Here is a 22081-nt window from a genome sequence, read left to right on the forward strand (position 1 = left end):
GGGAGAGAAAGGATTGAGGGAGGGGAGGAGGAAGGATAGAGGGTGGGGGCTAGAGGGGGGAGGAGGAAGGATAGAGGGGAGGCTAGAGGGGGGGGGGATAGAGGGACAGAAGAGAGTTTTAGGAAGATCAAAACCAGATATTTTAGCACAAGTTTATAATCCCTTTTATAATACCTTCATTTCAAAGATTTCAAAGTAATATCATCCATTTCCATTTATGGTTGATGTAGTGATTTAATTATTATGGATATCAACATCTGGTATGTAGGAAGATGTCCGTTTCTACCCTGAGAACAGGCTTATACCTGCATGTGTCGTTTTAATAACTTAGTGTGTGTGCTCTGTTCCCTCACCCTATTGCACACGAGCAGGCGTACGCTGGGCCCGGCCCGGTGAGTCAGCTGGACCAGGGCCATAAGGTCCTTGTAGCTCACCACATGATCTAAGGGGGGTCAAAGGTCAGCATGATAAGCCATAGCCATATAATTTAGTAGAGTACACATTGACTGAATCTCTTATTACCTGTTGGGCCACACCATAATACTGGGTCATGTTCAGTAGGGCGCACCGTATAAAAACATTTCGCAACGGAAGGCAGAAAAGTGTGTTCAGGAAGTACCTCACTGTTTGAAAACGTTTTCTCCCAGCTGAACATAACCCTGATTGATCTGTCCATATAGCTGAATGGGTAAAACAATAACCTGAAGTACACTGGAGAAACATTGATTTCCTTCTCCTGCCCTTCGCCCATACAAACCTCACTGCAGAACCGCCCTGACTCTCTCCAGCCATTCATTCAGTCATTTATTTATAGAGAGGAAGCCATTCTCTGCAGTCTGCACTCCCTCCAACTTCAGCCTCAACCCAGCCAATCAATTAGCCCTCAACGCTTCATTGATTGGCCACTAAATCAAACTCCAATGGAGACATGGGAGTAGAGCCAGCCAATCAAAACTATGCAAGGGCTGAACACCACATCTACAAAGGTCTATAGGGACAGCTGGGTGAAGCGGAGTCAGTTCACATTCTTTTTTATTGGCCAATGAAATGAAACCACTTCACCTGCGTTACTGTAGATATTGCTTGGGTAAAAATATATATATATATTTTTTTAAATCACCAAACACATTTGTATTGCCTTTCACTTATTGAATTTGTTTGCTGTTTTGTATGTATTTGTTAAGTTGCCAATGAATTACCCTTCAGGCACAATAACTATTTGGGGTGGGAGGGTATCCTAGTGGTTAGAGCGTTGGACTAGTAACAAACCTGTCGTTCTGCCCCTGAACAGGCAGTTCACCCACTGTTCCTAGGCAGTCATTGAAAATAAGAATTTGTTCTTAACCGACTTGCCTAGTTAAATAAAGGTAAAACAAATAATAATAATGTTTTATTGAATTGAAAAACAATGTTGATGATTGGCTGTTGAAGGAGCCGTCTCCAACCATAGTGATCTAGTCCCCAGAAACATATTTGAATAATGGTATGGTGGACACTGACAGGGTGAGAGAAGGGGTGGGAGGGACACCGTCACCCACCTGTGTGGAGCACCTGGTTGAGCAGGCTCTTGACGAGGGAGGGGGTGACGTGGAGGTCAGAGAAGAGCAGGGAGAGACCAGAGTATCCCACCTCCCTCAGCTTCAGCCTCTGCTTGTTCTTCTCATAGACACGGTCGCAGCGCAGCATGCGGTCAAACATCTGGACTCTCACACACGGCAAAGACCATTCAATTATGTTACATTAGCAGCATTCAATGTCTGAAAGAGAAGGGTCTTGTATACTACCTAGTGAAAGTACTGAATCATCTGCACAACATAACCTACTCCACATTTTCAAAGTAAAATTATTATTATTTCTAGGCCAGTAAGTTCTCCATGTCCAACACAAATTCGGAAGTCGTCAAAACCACAACACACTTAAACATTCCCGTGTGTGTGTGTGTGTTGGTACGTGTGAGGAGGTCCCTCACCTTGAAGACGAGCTCTCGGAGGCGGTCTGAGTGTTTGGTGTTGAGCAGCAGGGCGTAGCAGGAGTCCGCCGCCCCCGGCTCAAACAGAAGCAGGAAAAGCTGGTCCCTGGCAGCACTGGTCTGGAGCAGACTGAGCAGCAACTCTATCACTCCACACAGCTAGAGGGACACACACACGGTTAGCAACTCCACCAAGGCAAGCACACACACAACACAACAACACAACGTTAGCAACTCCAAGACGCACGCACGCACACCACACACACACACAGCAACTCCACCAAGACGCACACACACGGATTGAATTAAGTGGAGGAGAGCAAGTAAATGACGAGTGTGGTTTCAGGGACTGAACAGCCTAATAATGGGTCGGATGGAGAGAAGACAAACTGTGGAGGATGAACACTTGACAATGCAGTGAGCATATGTCACATGCCATGATGTCACAGGCCGTGTATAGAAACCTGTGTAAGACAAACAGGAAAAAGAGCTGGAGAAAAGGAGGGAGAGAGGAAGGACACGGACACACAGGAAACAGATCCTCATTGAATGCCAGGCGTATAAATCCTGTGTGAAGTGAGTGGATGGGAAGCTTGGCCTTTAGAGACAGAGGCCTGCCGCAGTCAGTTAAACAGAGCAGGCAGCTGAAGGCTATTAGGGGGGGAAGCTTTCTTCCAGAGGCCTAGGTAACCAGCAGGCCAGAGACCAGGGCTGTCCTTAGTGTAGCCGCAGGCTGGAAACACACAGCCTCACCACTGTGCCAGGCACAGAGCAGCTTTCTTCCAGAGGCCTAGGTAACCAGCAGGCCAGAGACCAGGGCTGTCCTTAGTGTAGCCACAGGCTGGAAACACACAGCCTTACCACTGTGCCAGGCACAGAGCAGGCAGCTGTTCACTCATAGGCACCACAGCAATGGTCCTCATAGGATTTCTAAGTGATATTCCAGTACATAGATATTGAAGACAATTTGGGCTTATTCAGAGGGTCAATAAGTGAGAGAGGTTGAATTGCACTCGGTCTTCCACATCGGGTAATAGCCAGTCTATTAACCATCTCATCTTCAATGTTACTCATATGGAGTGGAGTCCTCTCACTACAGGACATCTGCTTTATCCATGTTAATCCATGATACGATGCATGGCTTCATTAGTGTTAATAGTGCAACAGAGACAAAGATTCTGACAAGTCCTGGACCCGTCATCTGTCCGTTCCTCCCTTCCATCCATCCCTCACCTGTTCCTCGTCTCCGATGGCGGCGATGTATCCCAGAATGCTGTGCATCTCCTCCTGGGTCATACCCTTGCTGATGTAATACTTCAGGAGGCCGCAGAGGGACGATCGGATGGTCTGATTGTCGTCTTCACTAATATCTCCCTCCCTGCTGACACTCTTACTGACAGATTTAGAATCATTTATTTAAAAAAATATATATGTTTAACATAAATATTATTTTATGAGAAATCAAGTTGACTGTAGAACTTGTACAGTTATTACAATACATACATCTCATGTAACAGATGGAGCTAGAGTAGGACAATTATGAATCATGAGTAAAAACCAGAAGCTGAGCATTCTGGGAGATGGCGTCCCACCCGTAGTAAAGGCGAATGGTGTCCAGTAGAAATTGAACTCCGTATTTCTTCCGGAACTGCTTCCTGTTTTCTTTGATGACGGTGGACATGTACTGGATGTGACCTTCATCACCACGAGAAAGATTGACAAGAGTCACACACACAGGGATGGATAAGTTACATTCTAAATGTAATCAATTTGTTACCTGCCCAAAAATGGAATCAGTAACAGAACTTTTGGATTACCCAAACTAACTTAATTTATTTACTGTCAGTTACTTTTGGATTACTCTCCCCCAAGAGGCATTATGCAGCATTCATGTTCCAGTCGGAACTAGGAAACTCTGAAATTTGCCGGCTTGCTAACTGGTTGTAGTTATACCAGTTAGGAAATTGGAATTCAGAGTTCCGACGAGCATGTGAAGGTGGCATTAGAAGTAGACAAAAAGGGTCCATCAAACGCATGTGGTGTGTCATTATAGTAGTCTCTGACTTGCTCAGGTGGAACAAACTTCAACTTGTTCCTGGATTTGTAACCAATCACACTCTGATATCGACTAACACGTGAACCCCCCCCACACAGACCCATGGTCCCAGGTGCTCACCGATGCGCAGGGGGAAGTCTCCCAGGTTCCAGATGCTGAAGTTGAACAGAAGGTGTGTGTGGAGCTGCTGCAGCAGCTGCTGGTTCTTTTCATAGGTAACCTGCTCCACCAGGAGCTGAGCAGACACCAAGACACTCACATCCACCAGACTGGCAGGCAGCTACACAGAGAGAAATACACACACGCCAAGAGAGAGAATTAATAAGAGAGGAGAGAGTAGAGAGAGAATGACAGAGACAAAGAGAGCGAGAGAGAATGACAGAAAGAGAGAGTGGAAAGAGATTGAGAGAGCACAGGCGAGAGAGAGAAAGAGGAGACCGAGAGAATGAAAGAGCCAGAGAGAGTTGATAACGGCGCCGGAGGGGAAGGCCGCCGTTTTACGGGCTCCTAACCAACTGTGATATTTTGTGTTATTTTTATCATTGGTCGCAACTTATTTTGTACAAATGTTGCTGGTTCCGTCTCTTATGACCAAAAATAGCTTCTGGATATCAGAACAGTAATTACTGAACACGAACTGGACGGAGATTATTTATTTAAATGAGTCTGACGTGAAGGACATACAGCTTCTCCGAGACCAGGCCCAAATCCATGTCATTCGCGTGAAAATAATACGGAAATACAGGGGACGGAGATCTGAGTGCCTTGTGAGAGTCGTTGGCGAGTGGGTAACCCGCCTCAAACATCCGTTCTATTGGACAACGTGCAATCACTGGACAATAAACCGGATGACCTCCGCACGAGACTATCCTACCAACGGGACATTAAATACTGTGTTATCTTATGTTTCACCGAGTCGTGGCTAAACGACAACACGGATAATATTCAGTTGGCTGGGTTTTCCTTGCATCGCCAGGACAGAACAGCTACGTCTGGTAAGATGAGGGGTGGGGGTGTGTCTATTTGTCAATAACAGCTGGTGCGCAATGTCTAATATTAAGGAGGTCTTGAGGCATTGCTCGCCTGAGGTAGAATACTTAATGATAAACTGTAGACCACACCATCTACCAAGAGAGTTTATCTATATTTTTAGTAGCAGTCCATTTACCACCACAAACTGATGCTGGCACAAAGACCACACTCACAGAGCTGTATAAGGCCTTAAGCAAACAAGAAAATACTCATCCTAGTGGGCGGGACTTTAACGCAGGCAAACTTAAATCCATGTTACCTCATTTCTACCAGCATGTCAAAAAACACTATAGACCACCTTTACTGCACACACCAAGACGCATACAAAGCTCCCCCTCACCATCTATTTGGCACATCTGATCATAATTCTTACAAGCAAAAACTAAAGAAGGAAGTACCAGTGACTTGCTGAATACGGAAGTGGCCAGATGACGCGGTTGCTACGCTACAGGACTGTTTTGCAGCTCAGACTGGAATATGTTTCAGGATTCATCCAATGGCATTGAGAGTATACCACCTGTCACCAGCTTCATCAATAAGTGCATCGACGACGCCCCTCCCCCCAAAGTGACCATACGTACAGTGAGCGAACAAAGTATTTGATCCCCTGCTGATTTTGTACGTTTGCACACTGACAAAGAAATTATCAGTCTATAATGGTAGGTTTATGTCAAAAGTGTTATAAATTGATTTGCATCTAGTCTCTCTCTCTCTCCCTCTGCCTCTAGTTAGTCATCTACTCGCTCTCCCTCTAGTTAGTCATCTACTCGCTCTGCCTCTAGTTAGTCATCTACTCGCTCTGCCTCTAGTTAGTCATCTACTCGCTCTGCCTCTAGTTAGTCATCTACTCCCTCTGCCTCTAGTTAGTCATCTACTCTCTCTCCCTCTAGTTAGTCATCTACTCGCTCTGCCTCTAGTTAGTCATCTACTCGCTCTGCCTCTAGTTAGTCATCTACTCGCTCTCCCTCTAGTTAGTCATCTACTCGCTCTGCCTCTAGTTAGTCATCTACTCGCTCTCTCTCTAGTTAGTCATCTACTCGCTCTCCCTCTAGTTAGTCATCTACTCGCTCTGCCTCTAGTTAGTCATCTACTCGCTCTCCCTCTAGTTAGTCATCTACTCGCTCTCCCTCTAGTTAGTCATCTACTCGCTCTCCCTCTAGTTAGTCATCTACTCGCTCTCCCTCTAGTTAGTCATCTACTCGCTCTCCCTCTAGTTAGTCATCTACTCGCTCTGCCTCTAGTTAGTCATCTACTCGCTCTCCTCTAGTTAGTCATCTACTCGCTCTGCCTCTAGTTAGTCATCTACTCGCTCTCTCTCTAGTTAGTCATCTACTCGCTCTGCCTCTAGTTAGTCATCTACTCGCTCATCTACTCGCTCTCTCTAGTTAGTCATCTACTCGCTCTGCCTCTAGTTAGTCATCTACTCGCTCTCCCTCTAGTTAGTCATCTACTCGCTCTGCCTCTAGTTAGTCATCTACTCGCTCTCTCTCTAGTTAGTCATCTACTCGCTCTGCCTCTAGTTAGTCATCTACTCGCTCTGCCTCTAGTTAGTCATCTACTCGCTCTCCCTCTAGTTAGTCATCTACTCGCTCTCCCTCTAGTTAGTCATCTACTCGCTCTGCCTCTAGTTAGTCATCTACTCGCTCTCCCTCTAGTTAGTCATCTACTCGCTCTGCCTCTAGTTAGTCATCTACTCGCTCTGCCTCTAGTTAGTCATCTACTCGCTCTGCCTCTAGTTAGTCATCTACTCGCTCTCCCTCTCGGCATCTACTCTCTCATCGGCATCTACTCTCTCTCGGCATCTACCCTCTCATCGGCATCTACCCTCTCATCGGCATCTACCCTCTCATCGGCATCTACCCTCTCATCGGCATCTACCCTCTCATCGGCATCTACCCTCTCATCGTCATCTACTCTCTCATCGTCATCTACTCTCTCATCGTCATCTACTCTCTCATCGTCATCTACTCTCTCATCGTCATCTACTCTCTCTCTCTCTCTGGCTCTGACGCTTGTCGGATGTGGCAGGGCTTGCAAACCTTTACGGACTACAAAGGGAAACACAGCCGCGAGCTGCCCAGTGACTCGAGTCTACCAGACAATGCCTTTTATGCTCGCTTTGAGGCAAGCAACACTGAAGCATGCATGAGAGCACCAGCTGTTCCGGACGACTGTGGGATCACGCTCTCTGCAGCCAATGTGAGCAAGACCTTTAAACAGTTCAACATTCACAAGGCCGCAGGCCCAGACAGATTACCAGGACGTGTACTCAAAGCATGCGCAGACCAACTGGCAAGTGTCTCCACTGACATTTTCAACCTCTCCCTGACCGAATCTGTAATACCTGTTTCAAGCAGACCACTATAGTCCCTGTGCCCAAGGAAGCAAGGTAAACTGCCTAAATGATTACCGCCTGTGGCACTCACTTCGGTGGCCATGAAGTGCTTTGAAAGGCTGGTCATGGCTCACATAAACACCATTATCCCAGAAACCATAGACCCACTCCAATTTGCATACCGCCCCAACAGATCCACAGATGATGCAATCGCACTCCAACACTGGCCTTTCCCACCTGGACAAAATGAACACTTGTGAGAATGCTATTCATTGACTACAGCTCAGCGTTCAACACCATAGTGCCCACAAAGCTCATCATCACTAAGCTAAGGTCCCCGGGACTGAACACCTCCCTCTGCAACAATTAAGCAAATGGCAACCTGGACCATTTACATTGACAACCCCCCCTTTTTTTACACTGCTGCTACTCACTGTTTATTATCTATGCATAGTCACTTTACTACCATCTACATGAACAAAGAGAACGAAAGAGTCAGAGGGAGAGAGAGACAGGCAGACAAAGAAAGCGTTAACGGAGTGTCTAAACCTTCTGCATCAGTCCCCCCAGGGTGGCTACTCCATGGGAGTGCAGCAGGCTCTCCTGGTTGATGGGGTGACGCTGCAGGAAGTGCTTCAGCACCAGCAGGAACGTGGCAACCAGGTTCTTCTCCAGACGCGCCTCTGAAACACACAGTCAGTTCTATAACTGTAATGCTTGTATTATCACCTAAAGCTAAACATGTTTTGTGTTGGGGACTCACCCGAGGACCTGTTGGAGGGCAGGATGACCCAGTCCCCGTCCCCGGGGGAGGTGGCCGCGTCAGGGGTGGGGCTGATGAACTCTGACCCCGTAGGGTCGGCAGCGGTGTGGTTCTCAGGGGTCAGCAGGGTGAGTTGTTCCAGGATGGGGAAGAGAACAGGTAGACCTCCCACGCAGTTGATCATATCCTGAACACAGGAGTGTGAATAAGAAAGGGGAACATTAACCAGAGGCTGAATCAGAAAGGGGAACATTAACCAGAGGCTGAATCAGAAAGGGGAAAATTAACCAGAGGCTGAATCAGAAAGGGGAAAATTAACCAGTGGCTGAATCAGAAAGGGGAAAATTAACCAGAGGCTGAATCAGAAAGGGGAAAATTAACCAGAGGCTGAATCAGAAAGGGGAAAATTAACCAGAGGCTGAATCAGAAAGGGGAACATTAACCAGAAATAATCAGAGAGGGCATTAAATATAATTTTGCCCTGTAACCATCCCCCAAGACAACACCCTATTGCCTGGCCGGGATTGGAACCAGCAATCTTGCAGCTACTGATTGACTTATGTAACCTCTACACTATACCACCCATCAACCATCCAATCAAATATTCAACAATAAACTTAGGAGAATATGTTGTCGTTGCTAAATCGTACCTTGATGTCCCAGTTGACAACCTTGTTCCCAGTCAGACGCCCATGGAGGAGGTTGGGGGACAGGTCCAAACAGATGGGGTTCCGACAAGCCTGTAGGAACCAGTAGACATATTTCCTTGTTACACCGCCTGTCACAACTGACAAGTCATTAACATCCATGACTGTAATAATAAAGCATGGGCGTGGAGTAATGAGGTAAATGATTGACAGTAGCCTAGTCCAATCACCTTGGGGGAGTAGTGCAGCAGAAGTTTAGTTGTGAGGTCACCGAGCTCCGCCTCCTGGGTCTTGAAAGGAGAAATGCAGTTTGGCCCTGAGAAGAGAAGGAAACCAACCAAAGATAAGATAACATGACTATAACCCTGTCCCTGGCCGTGTTCCAATGCTCATGAAACGCATCCTTCCTTCCTTTGAAGACATCGCTGTTCTGACAACATCTGATTGACGAGACTCCAACAGAAATGAAGAGGTGTGAAAAATATGGTGGAAACTTTCTCAGCCAATGCTCACATCAATCTAATGCCTGTAAAAGCATGAAGAGGAGTCAACGGGTGCACACTTCAGGCAGAGAATCAATGGAGAGAGTCCATTGGCTTCAATAATCCAATTCCGATCAGATTATCAATTATTATCTCAAGGAAGAGAGGAAGGAACGTTCAGGGATGCATTTTAAAATAGTTCTATGGGAGAAACCAAACTGCATTTCCCTGATTCCTTGCGTCCTCTCTCGTCGCCTCCCCCTCAAAACCCATTGGATGAGAACATCAGAGGTCCCTTCCCTTCTGACCTTTTCATCCAGTAGGTTGAAACAGAGGCGAGAAGAGAGGATGCGAGGAATCAAGGAAATGCTATTTAGATTCTCCCCATCTCTCTCACCGAGGCTGCAGAGGGCCTTGACGTGGTTGGGCTGCAGTGCTTCGTGGAACACCATGACGTTACCCAGTTGGCCCTGCAGGGAGGTGGGGCTGCCCCACTCGCTGTCCTGTGTCCCCGCAGAGATCAACTTGGTGACCGACTCAGGCTTGCCCCCCAGGAGGCTCCCCCAGCCCTGGGTCGATAGGATGCCCCCCAGGGAGGAGCGGGCGGAAGGGGGCGCCCCGGAGAAGGGGGGGTCTGGGATTTGGGAGGGGGGTGGCGTGGTGGTCCGATGGCCCGCTGAGCCGATGCAGCAGGAGGTGAAAGGCTGAGGGGGCAAAAACACAGTCAGGGAACTGAATATGAGCTCACGGGTAAAAACGTACACACAACTGTATATAAACAACACGCGCGCACAAGGTAACTCTCACCTCCGTCATGGTTGGGTACTTGAGTGGTGCTGACAGCTTCTGCTGTCCATCTACATAGATGTAAACTAGACTCTGTCCAAATGGCCTCTTCCCCGGTACATGGACTACACCTATACTGTGCTGTGGGCAGAACACACACAGGACTCAATCTCCCACAATTCACCCTGTCGGCAGCCAGCCATACAGACCATGGAGATATATCCATTCTAGGGGTCTATGTTTAATTATATGACACAGACAAGCCCTTACAGAAAAGTGATGTCACTTACCCAGAGTGAGTCACAGAAAGAGTAGTCTGGTAGCATCACTGTCATGTACTCCTTCTTGGTGCACACGGCAACCACCAGTACCCCTGCTGAACTGATGAAGGCCTCCAAGCCCGTTCCTCCCGGGGTGAAGAAACTACAGAGGAACAGACAACAGAGCACGTTACACACTCTTAACCGGTCTCTCCCCATCCTCCTGTCTCTGCATCCCTCGACCACCATCTCTACCTCATCCACCTCCATCCATCCATCCCTCTACCATTCCTCCCTCGACCACCATCTCTACCTCATCTACCTCCCTCCCTCCATCCATCCCTCTCCCTAGATCACGCAACCCTCCGTCTCGCTCACCCTCCGTCTCGCTCACCCTCCTCCCTCCGTCTCTCACCTGTACAGCTGCTTCCTCTTGTCCCCCTTGCCGGGCAGTCCCTGCTGGTCCTGGTCCAATGAGAGCCAGGCCAGGAAGCTGAAGGCGGGGCCCGGCCAGCGCATCACCATTGGCACGGCGATGCCAGCCATGCTGGGCGACAGATCAAAATACTGCATGGCGCTCTCCAGACCCTGCTTCCGCACCATGCCCAGGACCGCCCTCAACACCGGGCCCACGTACGGGTGAGCCTGCCCGGGCTCCAGCGGCCTCAGAAGCCTGAGTAACTGGAGGAGCTCACCGCCGCTCAGCGACTGGCTCCCCAGCGACCCTAGCAAACTGACAAGGCTTTCAGCGCACGCCCGGTGCAGGCGAGCGTGGTGCCCAAGGGTGGCGAGGAGCCGCACGGCCATGGCGGCATTGACGCAGGTGGCGCGCGTCTGTCGGTTGATGCAGCAGAGGCGGCGGAGCCAGTCGGCAGTGAACACCTGCAGCTCAGCAGAGTCCATCTCTGGGAGCCACTGGATGAGGAGGAGCAGGGGCTCCACGTTACTGATGCCCAGGATACCCACCGAGCTGTGTTCACCCTCCACAGCCTGAGAGGGAGGGGAGGGCGGGGAAGGAGAGAGGGAGAGTGGGCAGACATGACACATAGTGGGTAAGTGCACAGATATACAGGGGGTTTAATGTCCCAAATGCAACCCTATTCTCCATGTAGAGTGATGCTCCTATGACTATGAGCCACAAGACAATATTCCCATAATCCGTGTATAGATAGTAGAAGGCTTGTTATTGCATTTTGGTTTCAGGCCTTAAATTAAAAAAGCAATATGCCTTGTGTTACAGTGGCATTAAACGTTAGTGTAAAATCCAGTCAAAAGTAGTCTACTATGGGAAACAGGTTGTACTTTAATATGAGAAGAACTCCAGTGACAGAGGGAATCTCTCACCATATTCATCAGTTCCTTCAGCAGGTGTCTGGAGGGCTGGCCCAGGGAGACCAGAACCTCAAACAGGTGAGTGTAGCCAATCCGCTCCTTGAACACCTCCTGTAGGGGCGGGACTAAACTGTTAGCAATACCGTTTGTGTGGATCAGTCTATATATATGGATATGTTGGAAGGGTTTTGTGTGTGTGGTTCACCTTTGCAGCAGGTGACTTGTGCATCACCGTCGTCAGGGCTTTGATGGTTGCCACGGCGAGAGAGTCCAGTCGCCCTTGAAACACCTGAGACGATATCAGACCTGTCAATCTTTCTCCTGAGCCAATCCCCATTTCCTTAACCTCTCAGGGGGGGTGTGCAGTATTGTATGTGAGTGAAACTAGCCCCTTTATATCCCTGCCTTCATGCAAACAAAATGAATGATTAAGGTTTTTATGACTTATCAAATCATAATTTAATGATCATCATTCTCCGATTATAACATTGACATCATGCTTAATGATACCTCACTCCACTCGCAGGAATAAAAGGAGGCTGTTGGTGTGTGTGTGTGTGTGTAATCACTGCAGAGGTTTAGTGTCTGATTGTTCGTGGACAGAAGCTGCAGTGTAAGTGCTCATTGCTCGTATTGCCCTTGATATAAAGAGGAAACAGACACGTCAGGCCTTTCTGCTCCAGACAACACCAGGAAAAATGGCAATTTCCCGTAGAGTCATTGTCTCACTAATATCATAGTACTCTCTGGAGCAGGAAGCTCTGAGGGCTCACCAAAACACAACATTTGAAGAATATATATTCCTCTCTCCTTCACACAGAGGAACACCAACACACACGGAGGAGCAACGCTTCCTCCTGTCGACAAACACACTGGCTCAAAGTAGCCTCACACACACCCACACACATCCTCTGTCCAGCTCTGCCCTTCTCCAAATCATTCTCTTCTCTCCCTTTAACGGAGTGTACAACATTCAGTGTGTCTCGGACCGGCTGGAGAGGGTCTGTCCGTGGTGAAGGAAAATAAACAGAAAATAAAACCCACAGAAATATATATCTCAGACAGATGTTCAGACCACCTCGGCCATGGACGTCCATCAAGACACTAGCCACGGTCTCCATGTTAACACAAGACAGATGAGGTGACAGCATTCCATTTGGAAACCCACATGACGCCAGCAGAGAAAACCAACAGGGAGGGAGGGAGGGGAAGATGTCATAAGGGAGGAAACAGAAGAGGGTAGAAGAATGACACGAGGAAAAGGAAAATGAATGAATGATGGGTAGCAACAAGAGAGAACAAGAGACCACTCCACGACAGGACAACTAGCTGATTAGTTCTTCTCATTGTACTGTAGCTTTGCTCTGTAAACCAACAGTCTACTCTAAGTCTTTACTGCGTCATGGGGGTTTTAATGGGTCATGGTGGATTTAATGCGTCAAGGTGGTTTTAACGCGTCATGGTGGTTTTAATGCGTGCACTGAAAGTTATTTGATGTTTCACATAAACTCAGCAAAAAAAAAAAAAAGAAACGTCCCGTTTTCAGGACCCTGTCTTTCGAAGATAATTCGTAAAAATCCAAATAACTTCACAGATCTTCATTGTAAAGGGTTTAAACATTGTTTCCCATGTTTGTTAAATGAACCATAAACAATTAATGAACATGCACCTGTGGTACGGTCGTTAAGACACTAACAGCTTACAGACGGTAGGCAATTAAGGTAACAGTTAAGAAAACTTAGGACACTAAAGAGGCCTTTCTACTGACTCTGAAAAACACCAAAAGAAAGATGCCCAGGGTCCCTGCTCATCTGGGTCCCTGCTCATCTGGGTCCCTGCTCATCTGGGTCCCTGCTCATCTGCATGAACATGTTTTAGGCCTGCTGCAAGGAGGCATGAGGACTGCAGATGTGGCAGGGCAATAAATTGCAATGTCCGTACTATGAGACACCTAAGACAGCTCTACAAGGAGACAGGACGGACAGCTGATCGTCCTCGCAGTGGCAGACCACGTATAACACCTGCACAGGATTGGTACATCCAAACATCACACCTGCGGGACAGGTACAGGATGGCGGCAACAACAGCAACTGCCCGAGTTACACCAGGAACGCACAATCCCTCCATCAGTGCTCAGACTATCCGCAATAGGCTGAGAGAGGCTGGACTGAGGGCTTGTAGGCCTGTTGTAAGGCAGGTTCTCACCAGACATCACTGGCAACAACATCGCCTATGGGCACAAACCCATCGTCGCTGGACCCGACGGACTGGCAAAAAGTGCTCTTCACTGACGAGTCACGGTTTTGTCTCACCAGGGGTGGTTGGTCGGATTTGCATTTATCGTTGAAGGAATGAGTGTTACAGAGGCTTGTACTCTGGAGCAGGATCCATTTGGAGGTGGAGGGTCCAGGGATGGGAAGACATCCTCCTCCCTCATGTGGTACCCTTCCTGCAGGCTCATCCTGACATGACCCTGCAGCATGACAATGCCACCAGCCATACTGCTCATTCTGTGCGTGATTTCCTGCAAGACAAGGCCAGCGAAGAGTGCCGATCTCAATCCCATTGAGCACGTCTGGGACCTGTTGGATCGGAGGGTGAGGGCTAGGGCCATTCCCTCCAGAAATGCCCAGGAACTTGCAGGTGCCTTGGTGGAAGTGTGGGGTAACATCTCACAGAAAGAACTGGCAAATCCAGTGCAGTCCACGAGGAGATACAATGTAGTTACTGACTGTTACTTTTAATTTTGACCCCCCGCCTTTGTTCAGGGACACATTATTCCATTTCTGTTAGTCACATGTCTGTGGAACTTGTTCAGTTTATGTCTCAGTTGTTGAATCTTGTTATGTTCATACAAATATTTACACATGTTAAGTTTGCTGAAAATAAACGCAGTTGACAGTGAGAGGACGTTTATTTTTTTGTTGAGTTAACAACAACAAAAAGGTGCAGTGAAATGTGTTGTTTTACAGGGTCAGCCATAGTAGTAAGGCACCCCTGGAGCAATACAGGGTCAGCCATAGTAGTAAGGCACCCCTGGAGCAATACAGGGTCAGCCATAGCAGTAAGGCACCCCTGGAGCAATACAGGGTCAGCCATAGTAGTAAGGCACCCCTGGAGCAATACAGGGTCAGCCATAGTAGTAAGGCACCCCTGGAGCAATACAGGGTCAGCCATAGCAGTAAGGCACCCCTGGAGCAATACAGGGTCAGCCATAGTAGTAAGGCACCCCTGGAGCAATACAGGGTCAGCCATAGTAGTAAGGCACCCCTGGAGCAATACAGGGTCAGCCATAGCAGTAAGGCACCCCTGGAGCAATACAGGGTCAGCCATAGTAGTAAGGCACCCCTGGAGCAATACAGGGTCAGCCATAGTAGTAAGGCACCCCTGGAGCAATACAGGGTCAGCCATAGTAGTAAGGCATCCCTGGAGCAATACAGGGTCAGCCATAGTAGTAAGGCATCCCTGGAGCAATACAGGGTCAGCCATAGTAGTAAGGCACCCCTGGAGCAATACAGGGTCAGCCATAGTAGTAAGGCACCCCTGGAGCAATACAGGGTCAGCCATAGTAGTAAGGCACCCCTGGAGCAATACAGGGTCAGCCATAGTAGTAAGGCACCCCTGGAGCAATACAGGGTCAGCCATAGTAGTAAGGCATCCCTGGAGCAATACAGGGTCAGCCATAGTAGTAAGGCACCCCTGAAGCAATGCAGGGTCAGCCATAGTAGTAAGGCACCCCTGGAGCAATACAGGGTCAGCCATAGTAGTAAGGCACCCCTGGAGCAAACTAGGGTTAAGTACGTTCCTCAAGGAGACAGACAGATTTTTCACCTTCACGGGTCGAGTATTCGAACCACCAACCTTTCGGTTACTGGCCCAACTCCCTTTCATTGTGTGTGTGTGTGTGTGTGTCTCTCAGGTTGGGTAATAAAACAAGACATGTCTGTGGACTGTAAGGAAAATGGATGAATAAAGTATTTCCTCTTCATTCATTCATTCCACAGCTGACCTATAGGAGAGGAGACAGCATAGGTCTGACTGTGGTCAGGTTGCTAGGTAACCAGGTAACCATGGGTGGCCATTACACAGAGTCGGAGTATCGGATTACAGGTGCTCAAACTCTGCCTGACCACAAAGGAATACTTTGTAGAGTGTGTGAAATCACCTGGCCGCATGATAACCAGACCAACAGGTGAGTGTCTGCCTACAGATGATTCACTACAGGTGTGTCTTTGTGACTAAAGCACACTACAGACCAAGAGACACACTACAGACCACTGTATGTCAAGAGAACACTGCAAAACTACATTAAAGGGTACCAGTGAGTGTTTGTGAGTGTAGGGGAGGCCAGGTGAATAACACTGAACAGGGGGGACGGTTTGACCACACACTGCAGGTGATGTTGCCTTTTGGAGATCGGGCTACATTCTGTAAAAGTTACTTTGAAGTCATTTCAGACAAATGTTACTGTAAAGACTGCTTAATTGATTGAATTACAGCTTGATAGACTGCTTGATTGATTGAATGACAGATTGACAGCTTAATTTATTGGCAGTTTGATAGACAGCTTAATTGATTGATTGCTTGATTGAGTAACTGCTTAATTTAGTAACTGCTTAATTTATTGAATGACAGCTTGAGAGACAGCTTAATGTATTGAGTGACTGCTTGATTGAGTGACTGCTTGATTGATTGATTGTTTCTGACTACAGGGCAGCACCGATGTACATCTTGTCATGGAGTGGCCATCTTGACGGGGATGGCGGTGACGATAGCATGAGTGACGGTGGTGGCGTGAGTGACGGTGGTGACAGGGTGGCAGTATACCTGGGTGTCACTCTCTCCTGTCACTGTCAGTAACCTGTTGGTGAAATCTTTCTGGTCCTTCTCTGCTGTCGTGCACCTAGCATTAACCAGCTGTAGAGTTGAACCAACAACAGGACGTGGTGAGGGGGGCAGGGTGAGGGAGAGAGAAAAGAGTGGTGGATGGGGGTCAGAAGGTAAAGGTTGTGACTCAGAGGGGCTGGGTGGGGGGTGTTAGTGGTACCTAAGTGCTCCAGCACTAAGTGGGGAGGTAAAGTCATAACATGCACAGTGAGCCTGTGTTGAAAGGCTCACGCACAGTGTAAGGTAACACTATGCTTCCTAGACAGAGTTACCTTGAGACGCTGAGGAAAAACACACACAGTAAACAGTAGGCTATGACACGCCCCCCCCCCAATCCTCATGTTCAACGTCCTTTGAGCCAGGGCTGAGCGAGACCATACCTTGCTGTTCTGTAGGAGGCGTGTCAGGTGCTCGAAGCAGTTGCTGTTGAGGAAGATGGCCTGCAGGACGGGACGGTCCGAACACAGGAACATATCCCTGATAGTGTCTGGAGGTCACAGACACAGGAGAAGAAGAAAAGGGGAATGGGATATGAGAGAGCGATAAGGGGAAAGAGAGGAAGAGAGAGAGAGAGCGCGAGAGCCTTCATAAACTATTTATAAAGGCCTCTCTCTAAGTGCTTCATAAATCATGGAAATCAGAAGTCAGGTGACAGTGGTCAACACTCAACCTATACTAGGTGCTAGTGGTAATGTAAGTAGTTCAGTAAACCACACTGGTATAAAGAGTAACCTTGTCTGAGACTTAAAGACTTGCGTCAGCTTCCTGAGCTAATGCCTAGGCTTTAGCTCAGTGGGCTATTGCAGCTTTGTGGCGTACATGACAATCCGGGTTCGGTCACTCACCTAGCATGTGCACCTGCAGCGCTACGAAGCGGCTCTCCCAGTGGCGGCCCAGCACCTTATGACCTTTGACCCCTTGCTGCACGGCCGCTGCTGCCGGATCAGAGTTGAGCAGTTTGAAGTAGTTCTCCAGCACCGAGCCGATCTCCACCTGTATGAATGAAGGAATGTTATTTTATTACATTTCAAATAAGCTACATTAGCAAATCGATTCAGCCAATTGAAATCAACAATATACACGTTATTTAAAAAATCTGAGGATAAAAACATTATAAAGTCAACCATCTGGCTCTTGTCAGAACAACACCTTCTTCCCTAAATAGTGTGAGTATAAATGACGTTGTCTGAAGAGATGGCATCAACTCTAACTTTATCTTGGTTTGTGCTTGTGACTTTGACCTCCTCAGACCAATTGGCAGTACTCCCAGAACATTGTTCTGGGAAGCAAAAAGAGTATCCCAGTTTCAAGGTCTCAGTTTGTAAAGAAGAAGCCTCGTCAGTCACATGCAGAAACCAACGTTAATAATGAATAATGTAAATCATGCTTTATGACTTGTTTGTATAGCAGTATACACACACACACACACACACACACACACCTGGTCACTCTAAAAGCACTGACCTGTTTACATTAATATGAAATTGTATTCTACTATCATGAATGATTAGATTTTTTAAACTATGATTTGTGAAAGTTCCTAAACTATTGTTAACTGCAATTTATTGAGCTGCGAAAAGAAAAAACAATCTATGTTAAAAAATATATATATAATTCTCGTGACCTGGCGTTGATCTGAGCTGCTGGCCAGGAGGGAGTGGACCACCTCCCTCAGACAGCCCAGGGTGAGCAGGGACTTCCGGTCTGGAGCCTCACTGTTCCAGTCCTCCCCGTCCATGTCTCCCCCCTCATAGTCCCCCAGCACACGCAGCAGAACCTCCATGGTGGCTGGGGAGATGGCTAGTAGAGCATTACGCTGTGGAGGGAGGGAGCCTTCATAAACGCTTTCTACAGCCTCTACATGCTTCAGAAAGCATTCACAAGCAGATGTCCTGCTACAGTTTAAAGGGTGGTTATATACCACCAAATGTCCTGCTACAGTTTAAAGGGTGGTATATACCACTACATGTCCTGCCACAGTTTAAAGGGTGGTTATATACCACTAAATGTCCTGCTACAGTTTAAAGGGTGGTTATATACCACTAACTGTCCTGCTACAGTTTAAAGGGTGGTTATATACCACTAAATGTCCTGCTACAGTTTAAAGGGTGGTTATATACCACTACATGTCCTGCTACAGTTTAAAGGGTGGTTATATACCACTAAATGTCCTGCTACAGTTTAAAGGGTGGTTATATACCACTAAATGTCCTGCTACAGTTTAAAGGGTGGTTATATACCACTAACTGTCCTGCTACAGTTTAAAGGGTGGTTATATACCACTAAATGTCCTGCTACAGTTTAAAGGATGGTTGGATACCACTAAATGTCCTGCTACAGTTTAAAGGGTGGTTATATACCACTAAATGTCCTGCTACAGTTTAAAGGATGGTTATATACCACTACATGTAAATGAGGACCATTGGGTGCTCTACAGTGCATTCGGAAAGTATTCAGAACCTTTGAATTGTCCACATTGTTACGTTACAGCCTAATTCTAAAATTGATTCAAATAGTTTTTTACCCCCTCATCAATCTACACACAAAACCACATATTGACAAAGTAAAAACAGGTTTAGAAATGTTTGCAAATTTACTACAAATAAAAAAACAGATTTATCACATTTATGTAAGTATTCAGACCCTTTACTCAGTACTTTGTTGAAGCACAGTAGGCAGCGATTACAGACTCAAATTTTCTGGGGCAGTGGTCTCCTACACTTTGAATAGTCTCGTACCCCTTCAAACATTCAACCTCCAGCTGCGTACCCCCTCTAGCACCAGGGTCAGCGCACTCTCAAATATAGTTTTTTGCCATCATTGTAAGCCTGCCACACACACACACTATACATTTATTAAACATAAGAATGAGTGCGAGTTTGTGTCACAACCCGGCTCGTGGGAAGTGACAAAGAGCTCTTATAGGACCAGGGCACAAATAATAATAATCATCAATAATTTAGCTCTTTATTTAGCCATCTTACATATAAAACCTTATTTGTTCATAAAAAATGGTGAATAACTCACCACAGGTTAATGAGAAGGGTGTGCTTGAAAGGATGCACATAACTCTGCAATGTTGTATTGGAGAGAGTCTCAGTCATAAATAATTTTCCACACACAGTCGGTGCCTGTATTTAGTTTCATGCTAGTGAGGTCTGACAATCCACTCTCACATACACTACCATTCAAAAGTTTGGGGTCACTTAAAAATGTCCTCGTTTTTAAAAGTACATTTTTTGAACATTAAAATAACATCATATTGATCAGAAATACAGTGTAGACAATGTTAATGTTGTAAATGAGTATTGTAGCTGGAAACAGATGATTTTTAATGGAATATCTACATAGGCGTACAGAGGCCCATTATCAGCAACCATCACTCCTGTGTTCCAAAGGCACGTTGTGTTAGCTAATCCAAGTTTATCATTTTAAAAGACTATTTGATCATTAGAAAACCTTTTGTAATTATGTTAGCAAAGCTGAAAACTGTTGTCCTGATTAAAGAAGCAATAAAAACTGGCCTTATTTAAACTAGTTTAGTATCTGGAGCATCAGCATTTGTGGGTTTGAAACAAAGACCTTTCTTCTGAAACTCGTCAGTCTATTCTTGTTCTGAGAAATGAAGTCTATTCCATGCAAGAAATTGTCAAGAAACTGAAGATCTCGTACAATGCTGTGTACTACTCCCTTCACAGAACAGCACAAACTGGCTCTAACCAGAATAGAAAGAGTGGGAAGCCCCGGTGCACAACTGAGCAAGAGGACAAGTACATTAGTGTCTAGTTTGAGAAACAGACACCTCATAAGTCCTCAACTGGCAGCTTCATTAAATAGTACCCGCAAAACACCAGTCTCAACATCAACAGTGAAGAGTCGACTCTGGGATGCTGGTGGCTCCAAACTTCTTCCATTTAAGAATGATGGAGGCCACTGTGTGTTTTGTGACCTTCAATGCTGCAGAAATGTGTTGGTACCCTTCCCCACATATGTGCCTCGACACAATCCTGTCTCGGAACTCTACGGACAATTGCTTCAACCTCATGGCTTGGTTTTTGCTATGACACTGCACTCTGCACTGTCAACTGTGGGACCTTATATAGACAGGTGTGTGCCTTTTCGAATCATGTCCAATCAATTGAATTTATCACAGGTGGACTCCAATCAAGTTGTAGAAACATCTCAAGGATGATCAATGGAAACAGGACGCACCTGAGCTCAATCTCATTGCAAAGGTTCTGAATAGTTATGTAAATAACGTTTTTGTTTTTATTTTTATACATTTCTTTTAAAAAACGTTTTCACTGTCATTGTGGGGAATTGTATAGATTGATGAGGAAATGGTTGTATTTAATCCACTTTAGAATAAGGCTGTAATGTAACAAAATGTGGAAAAAGTCTTGGGGTCTGAATACTTTCCGAAAGCCCTGTATAAATACCTAGGTGTCTGGTTAGACTGCAAACTCTCCTTCCAGACTCACATCAAGCATCTCCAATCCAAAATTACATTTAGAATCGGCTTCCTATTTCACAACACAGGCTCCTTCACTCATGCTGCCAAACATACCCTCATAAAACTGACTATCCTACCAATCCTTGACTTCGGTGATGACATTTACAAAATGTAAATGCCTCCAACACTCTACTCAGCAAACTGGATGTAGTCTATCACAGTGCCATCCGTTGTGTCACCAAAGCCCCATATACACCCACCACTGCGACCTGAATGCGCTCGTTGGCTGGCCTTCACTACATATTCGTTCCCGAACCCACCTGCTCAAGGTCATCTATAAGCCTCTGCTAGGTAAAGCCCGATCTGTAAATAGCACACCCAACTACCTCATCCCCATATTATTACTTACCATCTTGCTCTTTTGCACCCCAGTATTTCTACTTGCACATCATCATCTGCACAACGATCACTCCAGTGTTAATGCTAAATTGTAATTATTTAGCCTCTAGTGCCTATTATTTAACCTCCCTACATTTGCACACACTGTACATAGATTTTTCCATTGTGTTGTCGACTGTACGTTTGTTTATGTGTAACTCTGTGTTGTTGTTTTTGTCGCACTGCTTTGTTTTATCTTGGCCAGGTAGCAGTTGGAAATGGTTAACTGGTTAAATAAAAAAATAAAGCCTTCAATTGTTCTCATGTGGCAAACATGCCTTTATATGCTGTGATGGTGTAGGGTCACATGACTTTATATGCTGTGATGGTGTAGGGTCACATGACTTTATATGCTGTGATGGTGTAGGGTCACATGACTTTATATACTGTGATGGTGTAGGGTCACATGACTTTATATGCTGTGATGGTGTAGGGTCACATGACTTTATATGCTGTGATGGTGTAGGGTCACATGACTTTATATGCTGTGATGGTGTAGTGTCACATGACTTTATATGCTGTGATGGTGTAGTGTCACATGACTTTATATGCTGTGATGGTGTAGTGTCACATGACTTTATATACTGTGATGGTGTAGGGTCACATGACTTTATATGCTGTGATGGTGTAGGGTCACATGA

At 46.5% G+C, this 22081-nt stretch overlaps 1 protein-coding gene across 3 annotated transcripts in view; it reads right to left on the bottom strand.

The window, feature by feature from the left end:
• Window positions 1-22081, bottom strand: part of nbeal1 (neurobeachin-like 1) — a 79399-nt gene that overhangs the window by 26674 nt on the left and 30644 nt on the right. For 2 of the 3 annotated variants that reach the window (XM_065023095.1, XM_065023090.1), the window contains exons 9-28: window positions 18174-18365; window positions 17395-17542; window positions 16930-17036; window positions 16490-16579; window positions 11868-11951; window positions 11675-11773; window positions 10746-11320; window positions 10361-10493; window positions 10092-10211; window positions 9682-9988; window positions 9033-9118; window positions 8806-8895; window positions 8156-8342; window positions 7942-8075; window positions 4146-4305; window positions 3562-3664; window positions 3203-3362; window positions 1970-2128; window positions 1539-1698; window positions 354-442 (exon numbers count right to left, since the gene is read on the bottom strand). In XM_065023095.1, the coding sequence (XP_064879167.1) occupies window positions 354-442; window positions 1539-1698; window positions 1970-2128; window positions 3203-3362; window positions 3562-3664; window positions 4146-4305; window positions 7942-8075; window positions 8156-8342; window positions 8806-8895; window positions 9033-9118; window positions 9682-9988; window positions 10092-10211; window positions 10361-10493; window positions 10746-11320; window positions 11675-11773; window positions 11868-11951; window positions 16490-16579; window positions 16930-17036; window positions 17395-17542; window positions 18174-18365 (3183 nt within the window). The remainder of the gene's footprint in view (window positions 1-353; window positions 443-1538; window positions 1699-1969; window positions 2129-3202; window positions 3363-3561; window positions 3665-4145; window positions 4306-7941; window positions 8076-8155; window positions 8343-8805; window positions 8896-9032; window positions 9119-9681; window positions 9989-10091; window positions 10212-10360; window positions 10494-10745; window positions 11321-11674; window positions 11774-11867; window positions 11952-16489; window positions 16580-16929; window positions 17037-17394; window positions 17543-18173; window positions 18366-22081) is intronic. The other variant, XM_065023096.1, reaches the window with a different exon arrangement.

Source organism: Oncorhynchus nerka, linkage group LG2, assembly GCF_034236695.1.
Source record: "Oncorhynchus nerka isolate Pitt River linkage group LG2, Oner_Uvic_2.0, whole genome shotgun sequence".
NCBI lineage: Eukaryota > Metazoa > Chordata > Actinopteri > Salmoniformes > Salmonidae > Oncorhynchus > Oncorhynchus nerka.